This window comes from Armigeres subalbatus, chromosome 3 (genome assembly GCF_024139115.2).
Source record: "Armigeres subalbatus isolate Guangzhou_Male chromosome 3, GZ_Asu_2, whole genome shotgun sequence".
NCBI lineage: Eukaryota > Metazoa > Arthropoda > Insecta > Diptera > Culicidae > Armigeres > Armigeres subalbatus.
The window spans coordinates 122082925-122100532 of record NC_085141.1 but is presented as its reverse complement, the minus strand read 5'-3'; the positions used below and the strand labels follow the sequence as shown (position 1 = coordinate 122100532).

The 17608-nt window shown below is 39.9% G+C and overlaps 1 protein-coding gene across 1 annotated transcript in view; it reads left to right on the top strand.

The window, feature by feature from the left end:
• Window positions 1–6374, top strand: part of LOC134227985 (bumetanide-sensitive sodium-(potassium)-chloride cotransporter-like) — a 53890-nt gene extending 47516 nt beyond the window's left edge. Inside the window, exons 7-9 of the mRNA XM_062709717.1 lie at window positions 5508–5730; window positions 5807–6077; window positions 6146–6374. Coding sequence (XP_062565701.1) covers window positions 5508–5730; window positions 5807–6077; window positions 6146–6259 — 608 coding nt within the window. The 3' untranslated portion in view covers window positions 6260–6374. The remainder of the gene's footprint in view (window positions 1–5507; window positions 5731–5806; window positions 6078–6145) is intronic.
• The last annotated feature ends 11234 nt before the right edge of the window (window positions 6375–17608 follow it).

Here is a 17608-nt window from a genome sequence, read left to right as displayed (position 1 = left end):
TATCATCTATGCCGGACATCAACCGTCAAATAGAGATAGTCGTCTGCAAATCCAGCAGTAGGCCAAACGCTAAATAAGGCACTGCACGGATGAACTAACTTATCTCTTTCTCACTGCACAGAAATTAGAATACAACAAGGCCACTAGCTGTCAAAACTGGCCTTGTTGTTTTCCAACTTTGATGAAGAAAGAAAGTGAAACTGATTCGTTCGTGCATTGCCCTATTGCTTGGATTCGGATCTATCAACGTACACAGCAAAAATAATCGGGAATTTACCAATTTTTAAAAGTAAACCAGAAATAATCTAATTTGATATGTTTTTCAAGCACCATGGTATTGTACTATTTTTTCGTGATCATGAAGATTTATTTTAATCTAAAGTTATCGCACGTATGATTGATTTACATAAATAAATCAACTAAAATTGTAAATTTACAAATTATTCTATGCTGTGTCCAAGTAGCTATTCGCAATGAAGGACAGAGATAAAATTTAACGATAAGGCATTGTTGAGCCATCCATAGATAGGATAGTTACAAATCATGATGCACTCAATTATTGCATCAAGTATCTTACAAGAAAGTCATAAGATCACTCCGGAACCAAACAACCAAAACAAACTACAGGGGACAGTCCTATGAGTGGCTGTACGAACTTTAGACGTAGAATACGAAGCCACTATAAAAAATGTCGGCCAAATTCAAGAAGATATCCAACGTGTTCGTACCCTCGACTGAATGGAAGCATTTAATTGTTACAACCTTGACCAAACCACGAGTCTTTCGGTTCCCCAAAACTAACATTATTGTATGAAAATCATGAAAAATTGTTTTAAAAAACATTATTTCGGCTCCGCAATGCTTCACGGGAAATGAGCCTTCCAAATAAACGGTAGATCAAAAAATCGACTCTTACGAAAATTTCTAATCGATGCGTTCACAAAAATTGAAAATCGATTGATATCATTGCTCAAGAGAGTTATCGTTATGTTATGATTTTTATATGAACTAACTAGCTTTATGTACCCGGCCTTGCTCGGAATTGCCAGTTTGATTCGCAGTTTTTTTTTCACAATCGGAAAATGAATAAACCAATTGGTCAACAGGATAATTGCGTTATCTTATCGATACTTCATCATTTGATCAAAAGAAGGCAGATTTCATTTGAAAACATTGACTGATTTTGGAAAAGGGAGCGAACCCATAATCGCCATATTCCGGGCAAACGTCTATTTCTAAAGAAGGACAAACATCCACCGATGCCTTATTCCGAGCAAACGTCTATTTTTAAAGAAGGGATCACATTCACCATCCAGAAGGAAACACATTAATCATTGCTTTTTACGTTGGGCAAACCATGATTTCGATAAATGGTTGAATTGATCGATAACTAAACAATACAATAATGGGTTCAGAAGTTAGGCTGGAGCACACACACAAACATACAAACATTGAGTTTTATATATCTCGGCAACTTATTCAAAACGACGTATGTGATTTTGTAAACAAAGATGCATACGTCGATTTGTCAAATATGATGACACTCCCACGCAAACCAATACAACGAACATGTAGCCGAAACCTCCCCTACCTGTATGTGGCGATAGTTTGCGTGGGAGTGCTATCAGATTGCAGAAATCAACGTTTAAATTTTTGTTTACAAAATCACATACGTCACATACGTTGAATAAGTATCCGAGATATATAGATAGCTAATAGCTATATGTATCCGGCTTTGCTAGGGACTGAAAAGTAAATTATAGAATTAAAATGTCCAATGCTGTAGCACGAAACCCACAGAGGTAGATCTACCGCTCATAGAATTGAACCTTTGTATCAATATATTTTTATATCTTTGTTTGGCCCTACCTTTTCAATAAACATCTTCCAAAATAGAGAATAAGTGTACCAAATCTGGTTGGAATTTATCCTGGGAGTTACACTGAATTGCTCATTTTTAAAGACAACCCCTTCCCCCATAACTTTCCCTTTTCCAAAATGACCTCCCACCTTCTTTGTTATCTTCTCCTTAGAATAGAAAATGTGTGCACCAAATTTGGCTGAAATTGGTCCTGGGAGTTGGGTGTTACACTGAATTGCTCTTTTCTAAAGACAACCCTTCCCCTTACCCTCCCTTTTCCCAATGATCATCCCACCCCTTTGTTATTTTCTCCTTAGGATAGAGAATGTGTGTACCAAATTTGGATGAAAGCGGTCCAGGGGTTCAAAAGAAACACTGAATTGCCTGTTTTCTGAACAATACCCTCCCCAGACCCCTCCCTCTTTCCCAAATTACACTTCCATGTGATCGACTTCTCTTAGTGAATATGTGTACAATATTTGGTTGATATGGGTACTGGAAGTTGGGAGTAACACTGAATTGCTCGTTTTATAAAGACAACCCTCCCCCATACCCTCCCTCTTTTTACAATGACCGCCCCACCCCATTTGTTATCTTTTCTTTAGGGTAGAGAATGTGTATCAAATTTGGTTGAAATCGGTGCAGGGGTTCAGAATTTACTCTAAATTACCCGTTTTCTGAACAATACCCTCCCTCCAGACCCTCCCCTTTCCCAAAATCTCTCATATGATTGTTTCCTTATAGTGAATATGTGTACAAAATTTGGTTGAAATCGGTCCTGGGAGATGAAAGTTACACATAATTGTTCGTTTTCTAAACAAAACCCCTCCCCCTTTCCTAAATGACCCTCCCCCCCCCTTTGTTAACTTCCCCTGAGGATAGAGAATGTGTGTACCAAATTTGGTTGAAATCGGCCAAGTGGTTCAGAAGTAGTTAGCGAACATACATACATAGATTGGTTTTTATATATATAGATGAGATTTTGCACTAGAGCGCGGTTCTTTCCTGCGGAATTGCAAACGAGTTAGTTCGCGCTAATGGACAGGAAAGTCAAAACTTGTATCACTTCAATGCCAAACTAAAATTCACTCTTGTGTTAAAATTCAATGTAATCTTATTCTTGAGAATTAATGGGAATAAAAGAAAAAAAAACTTTACTATCATTTATTTGATAGGCTCATTTACCGCGAAGCGCTACGGATCCGGAATGAGTTCATTCATTCATTTCATTTATTTAGTTAACATCTAAACAGATAACACTGATAACACAACAGATAACAATTTGACGCCACAATGCACGGTTCGAGGCCGCATCTCTCCATCCTCGGATACGCCCCACGCTCGCCAAGTCGTTCTGCACCTGGTCTGCCCATCTCGCTCGCTGCGCTCCACGCCGTCTCGTACCTGCCGGATCGGAAGCGAACACCATCTTTGCAGGGTTGCTGTCCGGCATTCTTGCAACATGTCCTGCCCATCGTACCCTTCCGGCTTTAGCTACCTTCTGGATACTGGGTTCGCCGTAGAGTTGGGCGAGCTCGTGGTTCATTCTTCGCCGCCACACACCGTCTTCTTGCACACCGCCAAAGATGGTCCTAAGCACCCGTCTCTCGAATACTCCGAGTGCTTGCAAGTCCTCCTCGAGCATTGTCCATGTTTCATGTCCGTAGAGGACAACCGGTCTTATGAGCGTCTTGTACATGACACATTTGGTGCGGTGGCGAATCTTTTTCGACCGCAGTTTCCCGGCCCGTAGTAGGCCCGACTTCCACAGATGATGCGCCTTCGTATTTCACGACTAACGTTGTTGTCAGCCGTTAGCAAGGATCCGAGGTAGACGAATTCCTCGACCACCTCGAAGGTATCCCCGTCTATCGTCACACTGCTTCCCAGGCGGGCCCTGTCGCGCTCGGTTCCGCCCACAAGCATGTACTTTGTCTTTGACGCATTCACCACCAGTCCAACTTTTGTTGCCTCTCGTTTCAGGCGGGTGTACAGTTCTACCACCTTTGGAAATGTTCGGCCGACATTGTCCATGTCATCCGCGAAACAAATAAATTGACTGGAAAATCGTACCCCGGCTATTACACCCGGCTCTTCGCATGACACGTTCTAGCGCAATGTTGAACAACAGGCATGAAAGTCCATCACCTTGTCTTAGTCCTCGGCGCGATTCGAACGAACTGGAGTGTTCACCCGAAATCTTCACACAGTTTCCGGAATGAGTTATAGAAATAGGTAATTATGTATGTACAATGGTTTATCATTATCATATGCTCTTTGATTTGAATTTTCTTCAGGCAAAGCATACACTATCTGGCAGAAGTAGATTAATCTGGTTTGTATCTTGTGTACCGTTCCAAATGACCGACGCAATAGAGAAATGTGAATCAGTTATTTCCGTTGCTTAACGCGTTAGAGTTTCAGACCGCCATAAAACTCATAAATGCAAATCGAATCTGTTGGAACTACTGTTCGAACATGTTTCTACTGATTGAAAGTAATTCGATTGCGTTTTGGGATTAAGATTGCTTACTAGAAAACGCCTGAATTTCGCAAAAATATTAGATCCGACAAACAAACGTAGCACATAAACCCAGCAAAATCATCATCACGAACACTCTAAGGGCATCTGTTCTTTGTTCGAACCTAAGCCAAACACAAATCAATCAAGCACTTTATTACTTCTAGTTACAACACAAATCAGTCAATTTAGGTTTAAGCATATTATATTTTTACTACCGGCAGGTAGTTGTAGTCAAATCTGAATCGCCATGGGATTCTTTGTCGAGCTCGCTTGTAGTATTTATAAAGTAGTAATACTTAAATTAAGAGTGCACAGAAAATCACACTCTCACAAGGGTGGTCCGTAATAGCAATGTTACAGGGTCCGGCTATTGAAATTCTACATTAGAATTAAGAGATAAATTTCAAAAGAAAACATATCACTTTTTGAAAGGTTACACGTCAAGTTAATCTTTTTTGTCCTTGAGCTTAACCACTCGTCGTAGACGATCGAGGAACGCATCGTACGGGGCCCGCAGTGCTCTTGTGTTATTTTACCAGAGGCCACCAGATGTAGAGCAACCGCGGCCTCCAACATAATCCAGAGAGTGAAATTCATAGGATTCAGGTCCGGCGAACTCGCTGACCGCTCTTAGCTCGAAATGACCCTTAGTTAGGTTTTCTTCACTTTTTGAGCCGGCGTCTAATCCTATCGTAAGACCCAACCCCTGGTATCAAAATAACGACGTGCCCACGGTTCGACGACGTTTTGTAGAACTTATTCCCAATACGTATTTTGTATTATATTATTTTTACTCACTTATGTAGCAGTTCAATTACCGGACCCTGTATAATTCTTGCAACCACGCCATTCCCATATATGTATACAATTACAAAACATTCTATGTAATGCTTTTTGGAGACTTACAGTTGCAATAGAATCATAAGTTTTCCCGATACTTTCCGTCAACTATGATACGTTAACTCAAACAATACAATTTCTATCTTCCGGTGTGATCTATAAGACAATTTATTCTATTTGCGTTCAAGCTATTGTCTCTAACCGCTCAAAATTCATTCTGATAGCAAATGTTTTCAATAACATGTTTCATGTTAAAACTCCTCTCTTTTTCAAACTTTTCAGCACAAGGACCAGTCTCCAACTCCGCTGAACTAACCAAAGAGCTAAGCATGTTCCGAGAAAAACAACCGGCAGGTTACATCGATGTATGGTGGCTGTACGATGACGGTGGCCTCACAGTTCTGCTGCCGTACATCATTTCCACTCGGTCAAAGTGGTCCGAATGTAAAATACGAGTATTCGCCCTTGCCAGTAAGCTGAGTAAAATTGAGGAAGAACGCGCAAAGTAAGTACCAAGTTGCTAGCGGTTTTCCATTCGTCACCACCTAATTGTGTTCTTCCACGTTACTTTCGCCCAACAGCATGACAATTTTGCTTGAAAAACTTCGCATCAACTACGTATCGCTGATTATGGTCACCCTATCGGACAAACCGCAAGAAGCTACAATCCACGCCCACCGGTCGCTGCTCGGTACCCTGATGGATGGAGAGGGAGCGAATGTGTTCATCAGCGCATCTGAGCAGGTCCAACTGGAGGAGAAAACCAATCGCCAGCTGCGACTCCGGGAACTGCTTCAGCAGCACTCCAAGAACGCTGCACTTATCGTGCTTTCCATGCCCGTACCACGAAAGGTAATGTTTATTATGTTCATATACTTTTTCAATACTGATTAAATAATTATGCTTTCCTTTTAACGCAGGGAATCGTATCCGCCCCACTCTATATGTCGTGGCTGGAAATGCTTACTAAGGATATGCCGCCGTTCTTACTTGTCAGGGGTAACCAAACATCAGTGCTTACATTCTATTCTTAGGTCACTCATCTCAAAACATGAATGGTCTCATGAAGATAACGAAAACAATTGACTATGCCTCGTACAGATGATAATAATGAAAATACTCCAACCAAATATAGATACATATACATGCCTTCGAAAATAGTATTGTGGTGGATGACAAAGATCCCTTATTGATATTTATTTTTGGTGCCAACCGAGTCATCCATTGTATTCTCTTCGTGAACCTGTTGAACGAAACTAATCTCCTATTGCAGCCAGACTTACTTAATGCATTCAGAGATTTTAACCGCTATTTAAATGATCAACAAGAAATGATGGAATGAAATGGAAGCGATGCCTGTACCGAAGACGAGACATACTTTGTAGTATCATTTAGGGATCCTATAATGAGAGATATGCAAATACTTTTCCAGACGATTTAGCAACGCTGTTACTTTTGTTGGCAAACGCTTCCAGCACTTGCCGCAGCGCATAATGTTGAAGCTTGTATATGACTTTGCATTTGATAACAATTTGGAATATGTTTGTCTGTCCACTAACAGTGTCTAAATAAGCATTATCACTAAAATAAAAGTGCAATACAAATAGGCGAAACACGATACATAAACTAGATTACTTCTACTCGCAAAAGTAAAACAAATTGTTTATTCGATGAAACTTTTCTTAAAATCTATCTCAATACCTCTCAACCTCGTCTCAATCTGCAACAATAACAACGTTCATTTGGCTCACGTTTTGACAGTTCTCAATGCTCGATTGGCTTACAATGGCCGCTTTCGCATATCTCTCATTATAGGATCCCTAGTATCATTATAAAAGTAAATGACAACAAGCTGCATTCAACAGGAATCGGTCTTTACATAGCATAGCATACAAAGCAAATCATTTTGAAATTTAACGACAAGTAAAATGGCAGCCAATCCCAACAAACGAATTAATATTCGATATTCAATTGAATCAAACTGAATTTTACAAGCAAGCACAGTTTAAATTTATTTCGATTTAAAAGAACAGTGATATCGATTGAATGTTGTGTTTATTTACATGATCCAAATATGTTAAAATCACAACGTATTTTCATCTGTGAAGTTACGGTGTACTTCGTAGAAGAATCAACGTAGATCTGGTCCTTGATTTCAGTCTAGGACAAAAATCACAAACACATGAGGTTTACTACTCCTGGCCATGCCTATCTTCACCGTTACTTGAGAGGGGAAATAAGTGTTGCCAGTACTACAAAAGGTCGTGATCATTAGTGGGCAAAGCGCTCATTTCTATCTCAGGCAATCAAGTGAAAATATCGTGGGCTCTTTGATCATTTTTGTTTTTTTTTTATTCAAACTCTGGACAGCAGCTAAATTTCGGATTCATATTTCAGACTCAACGTTTCAAACTTCGAGCATCAAATTACACAATATTGTGAAGAATAATTGCAAATAATTATCACTAGAGAGCTCAGGCTGTCTTTAAATTATTTCGTCGTATTGAATTAACATGGATTACTAGAATGAAGCTATCCTAAATAATTCAATGAAATATTTCTGAAAATCTCCCATACAAATTGGAGTGTCCGAAGTTTGAGTATTTCTCCCATACGACTTTTGAGTATGAAGTTTGAGTTGTACATATTATTTTTACATGTCAAGTGGTTGACCTTAAGGTTCTTCATCTTTGTGTTAGTTTGATTTGATATTCTATAGAATTACTATAGTAATAAAAAACAATTGCATTGTAAAATTCTACATGACAGCCTATTTAGGCATTGGTTTGCTTTAAAATAAAACCTAAAACTAATAATTTGATAACCTTTCTACTCTATTTACACTACGAGAAAATTTGATAACCTAAATTGGAACTAGCGCCCTAATTGCATCATGGTCCGAGAAGGTGCAACAAACCCTAAACCTGTCCTTACACTCACCAAAGCGTTCGTTCAGAGTTTTTTTCCCGGCCAGACAGTGGACCTCAGATGTTCGTGTCCTGGGTGGGGTGTTCATTATCATCCTCATCAACTTGTTCTGGACCCGTTAGAGATTCAGATGATGCGTTTTTGCGCTGCTCTCCTAGACCGGCATGCCATATTCGATCACGGGGAGGATGATTTGCTTGTAGACAGGAAGCTTGACGATCAACGGTTGATTAAAGAATACAGTAGTTTCAACAAGACGTTACACTTCGTCACCGTCTTCTAACCTGTTGCTTGAAAATAAGCTTGCTGTCGAGGGTCAAGCCAAGATAGCTGATGTCAAGGTCAAGCTGATGTGGTACTCTGATGTGGTATCTTCTTTCTCTCTTCATCCTTCCTTCTTTCTTCTTCCTTCTTTCTTTTTCCTTCATCCTTCATCCTTCTTCCTTCTTCCTTCATCCTTCTTACTTCTTCCTTTTTCCTTCTTCCTTCTTCCTTCTTCCTTCTTCCTTCTTCCTTCTTCCTTCTTCCTTCTTTCTTCTTCCTTCTTCCTTCTTCCTTCTTCCTTCTTCCTTCTTCCTTCTTCCTTCTTCCTTTTTCCTTCTTCCTTCTTCCTTTTTCCTTCTTCCTTCTTCCTTCTTCCTTCTTCCTTCTTCTTTCTTCCTTCTTCCTTCTTCCTTCTTCCTTCTTCCTTATTCATTTTTCTTTCTTCGTTTTTCCTTCTTCCTTATTTCTTCCTTCTTCCTTCTTCTTTCTTGTTCTCACTACTCACTTCTCATTTCGCAAGAAAGCAGATTTCAACTATTCGGCCAAATGGCGTTCGACCAAATGACCCTTTCGGCCAAATGGCAATCGACCAAACGACATTCGGCCAAACGGCATTTGGACAAATGACCCTAAACCGTTCGATCGTACTTCACAAACGGTACATTGCGCTCGAGATCCAGTTCAAGAAACTGGTCAAAGTGAAGAAACGCGGATATTGGCGTACTTTTGTTGAAGGTTTATCACGCGAGACCTCAATGAAAACTCTGTGGACCATCGGGAGAAGAATGCTTGACGCGTAAACGAAGATCGTGAAAGCTCGTCGCGGTGGATACTCGACTTCGCAAAGAAAGATTGTCCGGATTCGGTACTAGTGAGGCAATAGCTACGTGATGCTTTTGCTGACAGGGATGATATGGATCGTCCCTTTTCGATTATTGTATTCTCACTGGCTCTCATTCCATGTACCAATTCCGCTCCAGGGATGGATCGAATCAGGTTCAATTTGCTTAAAACCTCCCAGACGTCGCGAAGAGGCGCTTATTGAGCTTGTTCAACCAGCTACTGGAGTGCAACATTGTTCCGGATGATTGGAGGCAAGTGAGGGTGATAGCTATCCAGAAGCCCGGAAAATCTGCGACGGATTATAATTCGTATCGCCCAATCGCGATGCTGTCCTGTCTTCGGAAGTTGTTGGAGAAGATGATTCTCTTCCGGCTAGACAAATGGGTTGAATCGAATAGTTTTTTGACAGATACACAATTTGGTTTCCGATGGGGCAAGGGAACGAACGACTGTCTTGCGTTGATTTCTTATTCAGAAATTCAGCTTACCTTTGCTAAAAAAAGAGCAAATGGGCTCAGTGTTTTTGGACATTAAGGGGGCTTTTGATTCAGTTTGCGTTGATGTCTTATCCGAAAAAGTCCACTCGTGTGGACTTTCACCAATTTTAAACAGTTATTTGTACAATTTGTTCTCAGAGAAGCGTATGAGTTTTTCTCATGGTGACTCGGCAACTTCACGAATTAGCTACATGGGTCTCCCCCAGGGCTCATGTTTGATCGCCCTACTTTACAATTTTTACGTCAGAGACATTGATGAATGTCTCATGCCAAATTTCTCGTTGAGACAGCTTGCAGATGATTGTGTTGTATCCATTTCGGGGCCAACAGCGGTTGATCTGCAAGGACCAATACTTTGGACAATTTGTCTGCTTGGGCTTTAAAGCTGGGTATCGTATTCTCCCCGGAGAAAACTGAGATGGTTGTCTTTTCAAAAAAACATAAGCCCACTAAGTTCTCGCTTCAACTGATGGGTAAGACAATCACTCATAGCATGTCTTCTAAATACCTCGGGGTCTGGTTCGACTCGAAATGCACCTTCGGGAAGCATATTGTGTATCTGACACAAAAATTCCAGGAACGGGTTAACTTCATGCGATCAATAAACGCACCCCGCAGATCTTATCACGTTGTACTGAACAACCATTCTGTCGGTCCTCGAATACTGTAGTTTCTGTTTTCAGTCCGCGGCTAAAACACACATGCTGAAGCTTCAACGGATTCAGTACCGTTGTCTCCGTATCGCGTTAGGTTGTATGAATTCGACTCATACGATGCGCCTGGATATACTTGCGGGAGTACTACCGTTGACAAATCGCTTCGCGGAATTATGGCTCCGGTTCCTCATCCGCTGTGAGGTTCTCAATCCATTGGTCATTGTCAACTTCGAGAAGCTGCTTGAACAAAACCCTCAATCTCGATTCATGAGTATTTACCACTGGTATATGACTCTGGAGGTAAGCCCATCTTCGGTTGACACCAATCGTGCTAACCTCTTAGACTCTTACAGTTCCTCTGTTACTTTTGATCTGTGCATGAAGCAGGAAGTTCATGGAATACCAGACTTCCTTCGTGCGGAGGTCATACCTCCATTATTTGCAAGCAAATACGGGCACGCCAACGAGGAGAGAAGCTTTTACACAGATGGGCCAAAAATGGATGACTCCACTGGTTTCGGTGTTTTCAACGTTTTTCATAGCGCCTACTTTAAGCTCAAAGAGCCTAGTTCCGTGTATACTGCTGAGCTAGCAGCTGTACACTATTCACTCGAACAAATCGCATCCCTACCTCCTGACCACTTTTTCACGTCCACGTTCACGTCCCTTCTCATTGCTCGATCCCGGAAAATGAGAAAGCGGACTCTTCGGCAAAGGTGGGTGCTATGGAAGATGATATTTACGACAGGAAAATCACCTTCGATGAATTTTTCACATTAGTTCGTCAGGAAACCTTGAACAGCTGGCAACATAAATGGACAAATGGGGAGTTGGCCGCAGGTATCGAAGCGTTCATGGTTCAAAAAATTGAATATGGGACGAGACTTCATTCGAACCATGTGTCGTCTAATGCCCAATCACTACACATCACTACACATGCACATCTTTTCAGAGTGGGGCTCTCGGAAGGTAATCTCTGTGTTTGCGGCGAGGATTAGCATCGTGGCCCCAGATCTGCGCTAACTGAACATCTCCGGGTCCGAGGAAAACAACCAAAGCCTATTAGGAAAGTGTTGTCGGGCCTTGATCTTGATTACATGTTCCTGGTCCACCAATTTTTGGAAGTTGCTGATGTAACACTGTAATCATTGTCTGCCCATTCCCTTGTCTGTCGAACCCCATTACGAATGTCTTCCTCTTGTTGTACATTTCAGTTTCTGTCGTTATTCCCTTCCGTATGACTTCCTCTCGTCGTTGTCTCCCAAAAAAAAGTTTGTTTGACCCGTTACAGATGTGAAACATCGCGAGGAATATCAACTTTGTGAACATCAGCATTGTAATTACTTAAGTACCCTAAAATCCTTTCCTTTCCTACTGTATTATTGGGTTTAGGGTCATTTGGCCGAATGCCGTTCGGCCGAATGTCGTTAGGCCGAATGTCATTTGGCCGAAAGGGTCATTTGGCCGAAAGGGTCATTTGGCCGAACGCCATTTGGCCGAATGCCGTTTGGCCGAATAGTTCAAATACGTTTCCTTAACGAAGTGAGAAGAGAGTAGTGAGAAGTAAGAAGGAAGAAGGAGGAAAGAACAAGGATGAAGGGAGAAGGAAGAAGGAAGAAGGAAGAAAGGAGAAGGAAGTAGGAAGAAAAAAGAAGGAAGAAGAAAGAAGGAATAAGGAAGAAGAAAGAAGGAAGAAGAAAGAAAGAAGAAGGAAGAAGGAAGAAGGAAGAAGGAAGAGGGAAGAGGGAATAAGAAGAAGGAAGAAGGAAGAAGGAAGAAGGAAGAAGGAAGAAGGAAGAAGGAAGAAGGAAGAATGAAGAAGAAAGAAAGAAGAAAGAAGAAGGAAGAAGGAAGAAGAAAGAAGAAAGAAGGAAGAAGAAAGAAAAAAGAAGAAAGAAGGAAGAAAGAAAAAAGAAGAAAGAAGGAAGAAAAAACAAAGAAGAAAGAAGGAAGAAAAAACAAAGAAGAAAGAAGAAGGAAGAAAGAAAAGAAAAGGAAGAAGGAATAAGGAAAAGAAAAGGAAGAAGGAGGCAGTAAGCAGCAAGAAGGAAAATGGAAGAAAGAAGAAGGAAGAAGGAAAAAGGAAAAAAAGAAGAAGGAAAAAAGAAGAAGGAAGAAGGAAGAAGTAAAAAGGAAGAAGGAAGAAGGAAGAAAGAAGAAGAAAGAGGGAAGAAGGAGGAAAGAAGAAGGAAGAAGAAGAAAGAAGAAACATCAGCATTGTAATTACTTAAGTACCCTAAAATCCTTTCCTTTCCTACTGTATTATTGGGTTTAGGGTAATTTGGCCGAATGCCGTTTGGCCGAATGTCGTTTGGCCGAATGCCATTTGGCCGAAAGGGTCATTTGGCCGAACGCCATTTGGCCGAATGCCGAATTGGAGTTCAAATACGTTTCCTTACGAAGTGAGAAGAGAGTAGTGAGAAGTAAGAAGGAAGAAGGAGGAAAGAACAAGGATGAAGGGAGAAGGAAGAAGGAAGAAAGGAGAAGGAAGTAGGAAGAAAAAGAAGGAAGAAGGAAGAAGAAAGAAGGAATAAGGAAGAAGGAAGAAGGAAGAAAGAAGAAGGAAGAAGGAAGAAAGAAGAAGGAAGAAGGAAGAAGAAAGAAGGAAGAGGGAAGAGGGAAGAGGTAATAAGGAAGAAAGAAGAAAGAAGAAGTAAGAAGGAAGAAGGAAGAAAAAAGAAGGAAGAAGGAAGAAGGAAGAAGGAAAAAGGAAGAAGGAAGAAGGAAGAAGTAAAAAGGAAGAAGGAAGAAAGAAGAAGAAAGAGGGAAGAAGGAGGAAAGAAGAAGGAAGAAGAAGGAAAAAGAAAGAAGGAAGAAGGAAAAAGGAAGAAGGAAGAAGAAAGAAGAAAGAAGGAAGAAGGAAGAAGAAAGAAGGAAGAAGGAAGAAGAAAGAAGGAAGAAGGGGAAGGAAGAATGAAGTGGGATGGAGGAGAAAGGAAGAAAGAAGATAGAGGATAGAAAAAAGAAGAAAAAAGGAAGAAGTAAAAAGGAAGAAGGAAGAAGGAAGGAAGAAGAAGAAAGAAGATGAAAGAAGAAGGAAGTAGTAAAAAGGACCACTCGTAAACTATGGTCATTTTTTTTCTATCCGGCCAAACGGCATTCGGCCACACGACCCGTTCGGCCAAACGGCATTCGGCCAAATGGCCTGACACCGTATTATTGTATTCCCTAACCTCGACTAAACCGCGAGTCTTTCGGTTCCCCAAAACTAAAACTATGTATAAGAATCAAGAAATGTATTGTTAAACCTGATTCCGGCTCCGTAACGCTTCACGGCAAATGAGCCTTCCAAATAAACGAAAGATTATTAAAAAAAATATGAAAGGGGTCTCCCAAATTTTAAAATTGCATGTGCTGTCGAATTCAATAACAAAAATCGTTCATGTATACGCACAGCAATTCGAATATCGCGTATTTTGAAGGAAAAATATTTTTAAAAAATCTGAGGGCATCTTTCTAATTTTATCAAAGCAAGTTCTTGGAAAGGGATCAATTTCCCCAGAATATTTTAAAATTCAATTTTTAACAGCACTCCTAAAAATTTATTGTGTATCAATAACAACAATAATTTAAGGACTGTCATACATCAGTAAAGTACACCCAGGTTTTTTTTATACAGTTGGTATTCAATAATTTCTCGGTAAACCTGAACTTTCACAGATTTTTAAATACCCCTTGAATTTTCTTGGATTTTTTATGAATTTTTTCGTGGGATTAACTCATTGTTTCGTTGACGCTGGAGGTTAGGGTGGCTCAAAAAACACTTTTTCAAATTTTTTGATGGGCCGCCCTCTTATTCGGTTCTATGTGATGCCCTGATGCTCTGGACAAAATTTCAGCCAAATCGGTCAACGTTTGGGCAGTGCTAAACTCGTTGGAAGTTTATATGGAAAAATGTATGCAGAAACATCCAAAAACAGTGATTTGCAGTTGGACGGCACAATTTACGATCAAGAACCATGATACTCATTCAGTTCTTGTAAAATAAAATACAGAATGTTATGCTGAAAACCGCAAGAAGATTAGAGTTTATTACGCAGATATTAGCATTTTACTGGAGTGCTGTGGGGGTGAATTTATTTCTTTTCAAAGGTAAAAGAAACGAAATTTGCTCAAACCCCACTGCAGAGAAATGCTAATAACTTAGCCGGGCAAACTCGAATCTTCTCATGATTCTCTGCATAACATTCTGTATTAAATTCTTCAAGATCTGAGTGAGTATCATAGTTCTTCATGGTAAGTTGTGTAGGTCAGCTGCAATGTACTGGTTTTGGATGTTTCTGCATATATTTTTCTAGATAAACATCCAACGAGTTTAGCACCGCCCAAACTTTGACCGATTTGGCTGAAATTTTGTCCAGAGCATCAGGGCATAAAATAGAACCGGATAAGAGGGCGGCCCATCAAAAAAAAATTGAACAAAGTTTTTCCCATACTAATTTGAGCCACCCTACTGGAGGTCTTAAACGACTAAAACCAGACCGTGTAAAAAAAAACCTGGGTGTAAAATACTATATTTCTTAGAGAGTCTGGAAATCGCGTATGTGTATTTATTTTTGGTTGTGATACATCGGAAATCAGAAAAGGGGATCAAGTCTCCCAGTCTCCTCTATGTATCGATCAACCAGTTTTGGTACCATAACTGTACGGCCACACAGAGAGATCCTCTTGGAAGCATCATGGTTGTCGTAACATTACCACTGTCTTTGAATTTGCCTTACTTTATACCAACAATATCTGATTTTTGTACGATTGTTTTTATGTTAGACTATAAAGAATTGTTAGGATTTGAAAATAAACCAATCAGGCTTTTCATCAGACTCATAAAGGGATCACCCTAGCAGCACACATGTTCCACGTAGGTTACTGCAACTCATATGCGACCAGATTTGGTTACAATCAAGTTGCTGCAACCATTTTTGACTCACTAGTGCTGCTCGGGCAGAAAACTCGATTTTTTGATAACTTTCATGAGAAAATTATTTCTTCGAATGATGTTTTTTTATATTGTGTGGGGATCATGTGTGTCCGGTTTCCCCTACTGGTTGTGAAAGCGTCGGAGACAAAGTGCATGCTTGTGGGGACCCCGAGCGATACAGTGCCCGCGATGAATTCGCCCACAGGCGCATCATTTCTAAAACTCATGTCTACTATTATAGACTCCAGAAAAAACATCTCTACGACTACGAACATCAAATTGGGACCATTCTCGAGGACGACTTACATATAAGCACAAGGGCGGTCCGTGCCTTCCAATCGGGAAGTAGGTAAGGGATACTGATTAGCGATTTGGAATGACAAATCTCGTCAATGAAGTTCATGGGAATGTGTGAATTGTGCTATCCAAGTGAGATGATTGGTCACTAAGTTGATTCCATTAGTGCTATTTATGCAGTAGCAGAAATGATCACCCAAGTGTAAAAATTCAGAGTGATGGAAGAAAACAAATCACTTTAATTTACACCTTGGAGCTTGGAAGTTGTTATTGTCGCGCCAGAGGTTCGTAGTAAAGGAACGTGATCGTGGGTATATTCAGGGTAAACATGATGAAGATAATCGAATACCGTATTATGATGGTCAGTTGCCATGCTATTTTGGATTTTTTATTATTACCGTGATGAACTCCATGAAGATGCTTACATAATAGGCGTTTTCTATCGATATGATTATTCAAGGAAGAACTGCTTTTATGCGAAGGTTTAATAAAATCTACTACTTCCTTATTGAAGTAAGCCAATTCTTTGGTAAATATTAAAAATACCTACACGCTAAAAATGAACTACTCAAAATTGAGTCGAATCCGACTCATTTTCATTAAAAACGGGACAACGCAAACTTTGAGTAAACGATACTACTTCAATAAAATGATGATTTCGCGAAAGTTAAGCTTGGCCTTCCATCAATTTTAATACGACAGATGCGAATCAAGTTTATCTATCTATCTAAGCGCATTTTACGACAAACAGACTCCTAGTTTAAGTGCAATCATCATTTTATTGAAGTAGTATCTTTTACTCAAATTTTGAGTTGTCCCGTTTTTAATGAAAATGAGTCGGATTCGACTCAATTTTGAGTAGTTCATTTTTAGCGTGTACTGTCTAGTATTTTCCTAGTACTTTAGTACGAGTTTAGTACTTTCCATTTAAGGACACTCCTCGCGGAATCCAAATTTCAAAGTACTCTGAGGGTCGTGGGTTCGAGTCCCATCGAAGGGAAAGTGGTTACCTCCAATACATTTTTCAAATCAATATCTTCCACATAATGTACATATTCACATATGAGTTTTCCCAACAACAATAATTAGTTGATTTTGTCGTTGCACAAACATTATTGCAGTCAAAAAATCAGTGTGCGCTATTGCCAAAGCAAATATACTGTATTACCATATATTAATATAACATATTTGGCCAAACAAAGCCAAACCAGATAAATGAAACTTGTTTTCTTATACGAGTATTCCAAGATCAATTTATAGACCGGACATCAAGCAAGTTTACGCTAATCTTGCATTCATCATTCCTTAGACTTTTAAAAATTTGGCATGTTTATTTTTCAAGGCCGTTACTTTTTTAAGGGCACTTCTTACGGAATCCAAGTTTCAAAGTGCTCGTGTTTTCGGGGGCACACTATTCGATACGGAAGCAACGCACAACTGTCATTTTTATTTTTTCACGCATGCTGCGACGCAGCAAAGCTAAATCAACAAAAATGACAGTTGTGTGCCGCCTCCGTATAGAGTGGTGGTGCCCCCGAAAACGCGAGCACTTTGAAACTTGGATTCCGTGAGGAGTGTCCTTGAAGAATATTAATTTGCATTGCGAAAAAGAAACAGATAGTGGAAGTGCACCGGTTTTGACCAACTTAGTGCCTAATTTGGCCAACCCTGAAAAATACATACAGTCACTCTCAAAATTGAGCGTACAGTATGGATTAGTTGACTACATTCGAAAATTTCAAAGGTAATTTAATAGGTGACTCGGTTGTTTTTAATGCATTTCAATATTCATCCCTTTCTTCAATGTATGCGTACATAAAAAATTTGAAATTTTTTCTCTAAAGTTCATTTATTTGAAAAGAATCAAAATACGCCTATTAGATGTGACAAAATTGAGCGTACAGCGAATTGTTTTCTATAAAATTTCTTATTATAAACACGATTAATGTATTTTAATATTGTTTTTTCGTGATTATATTT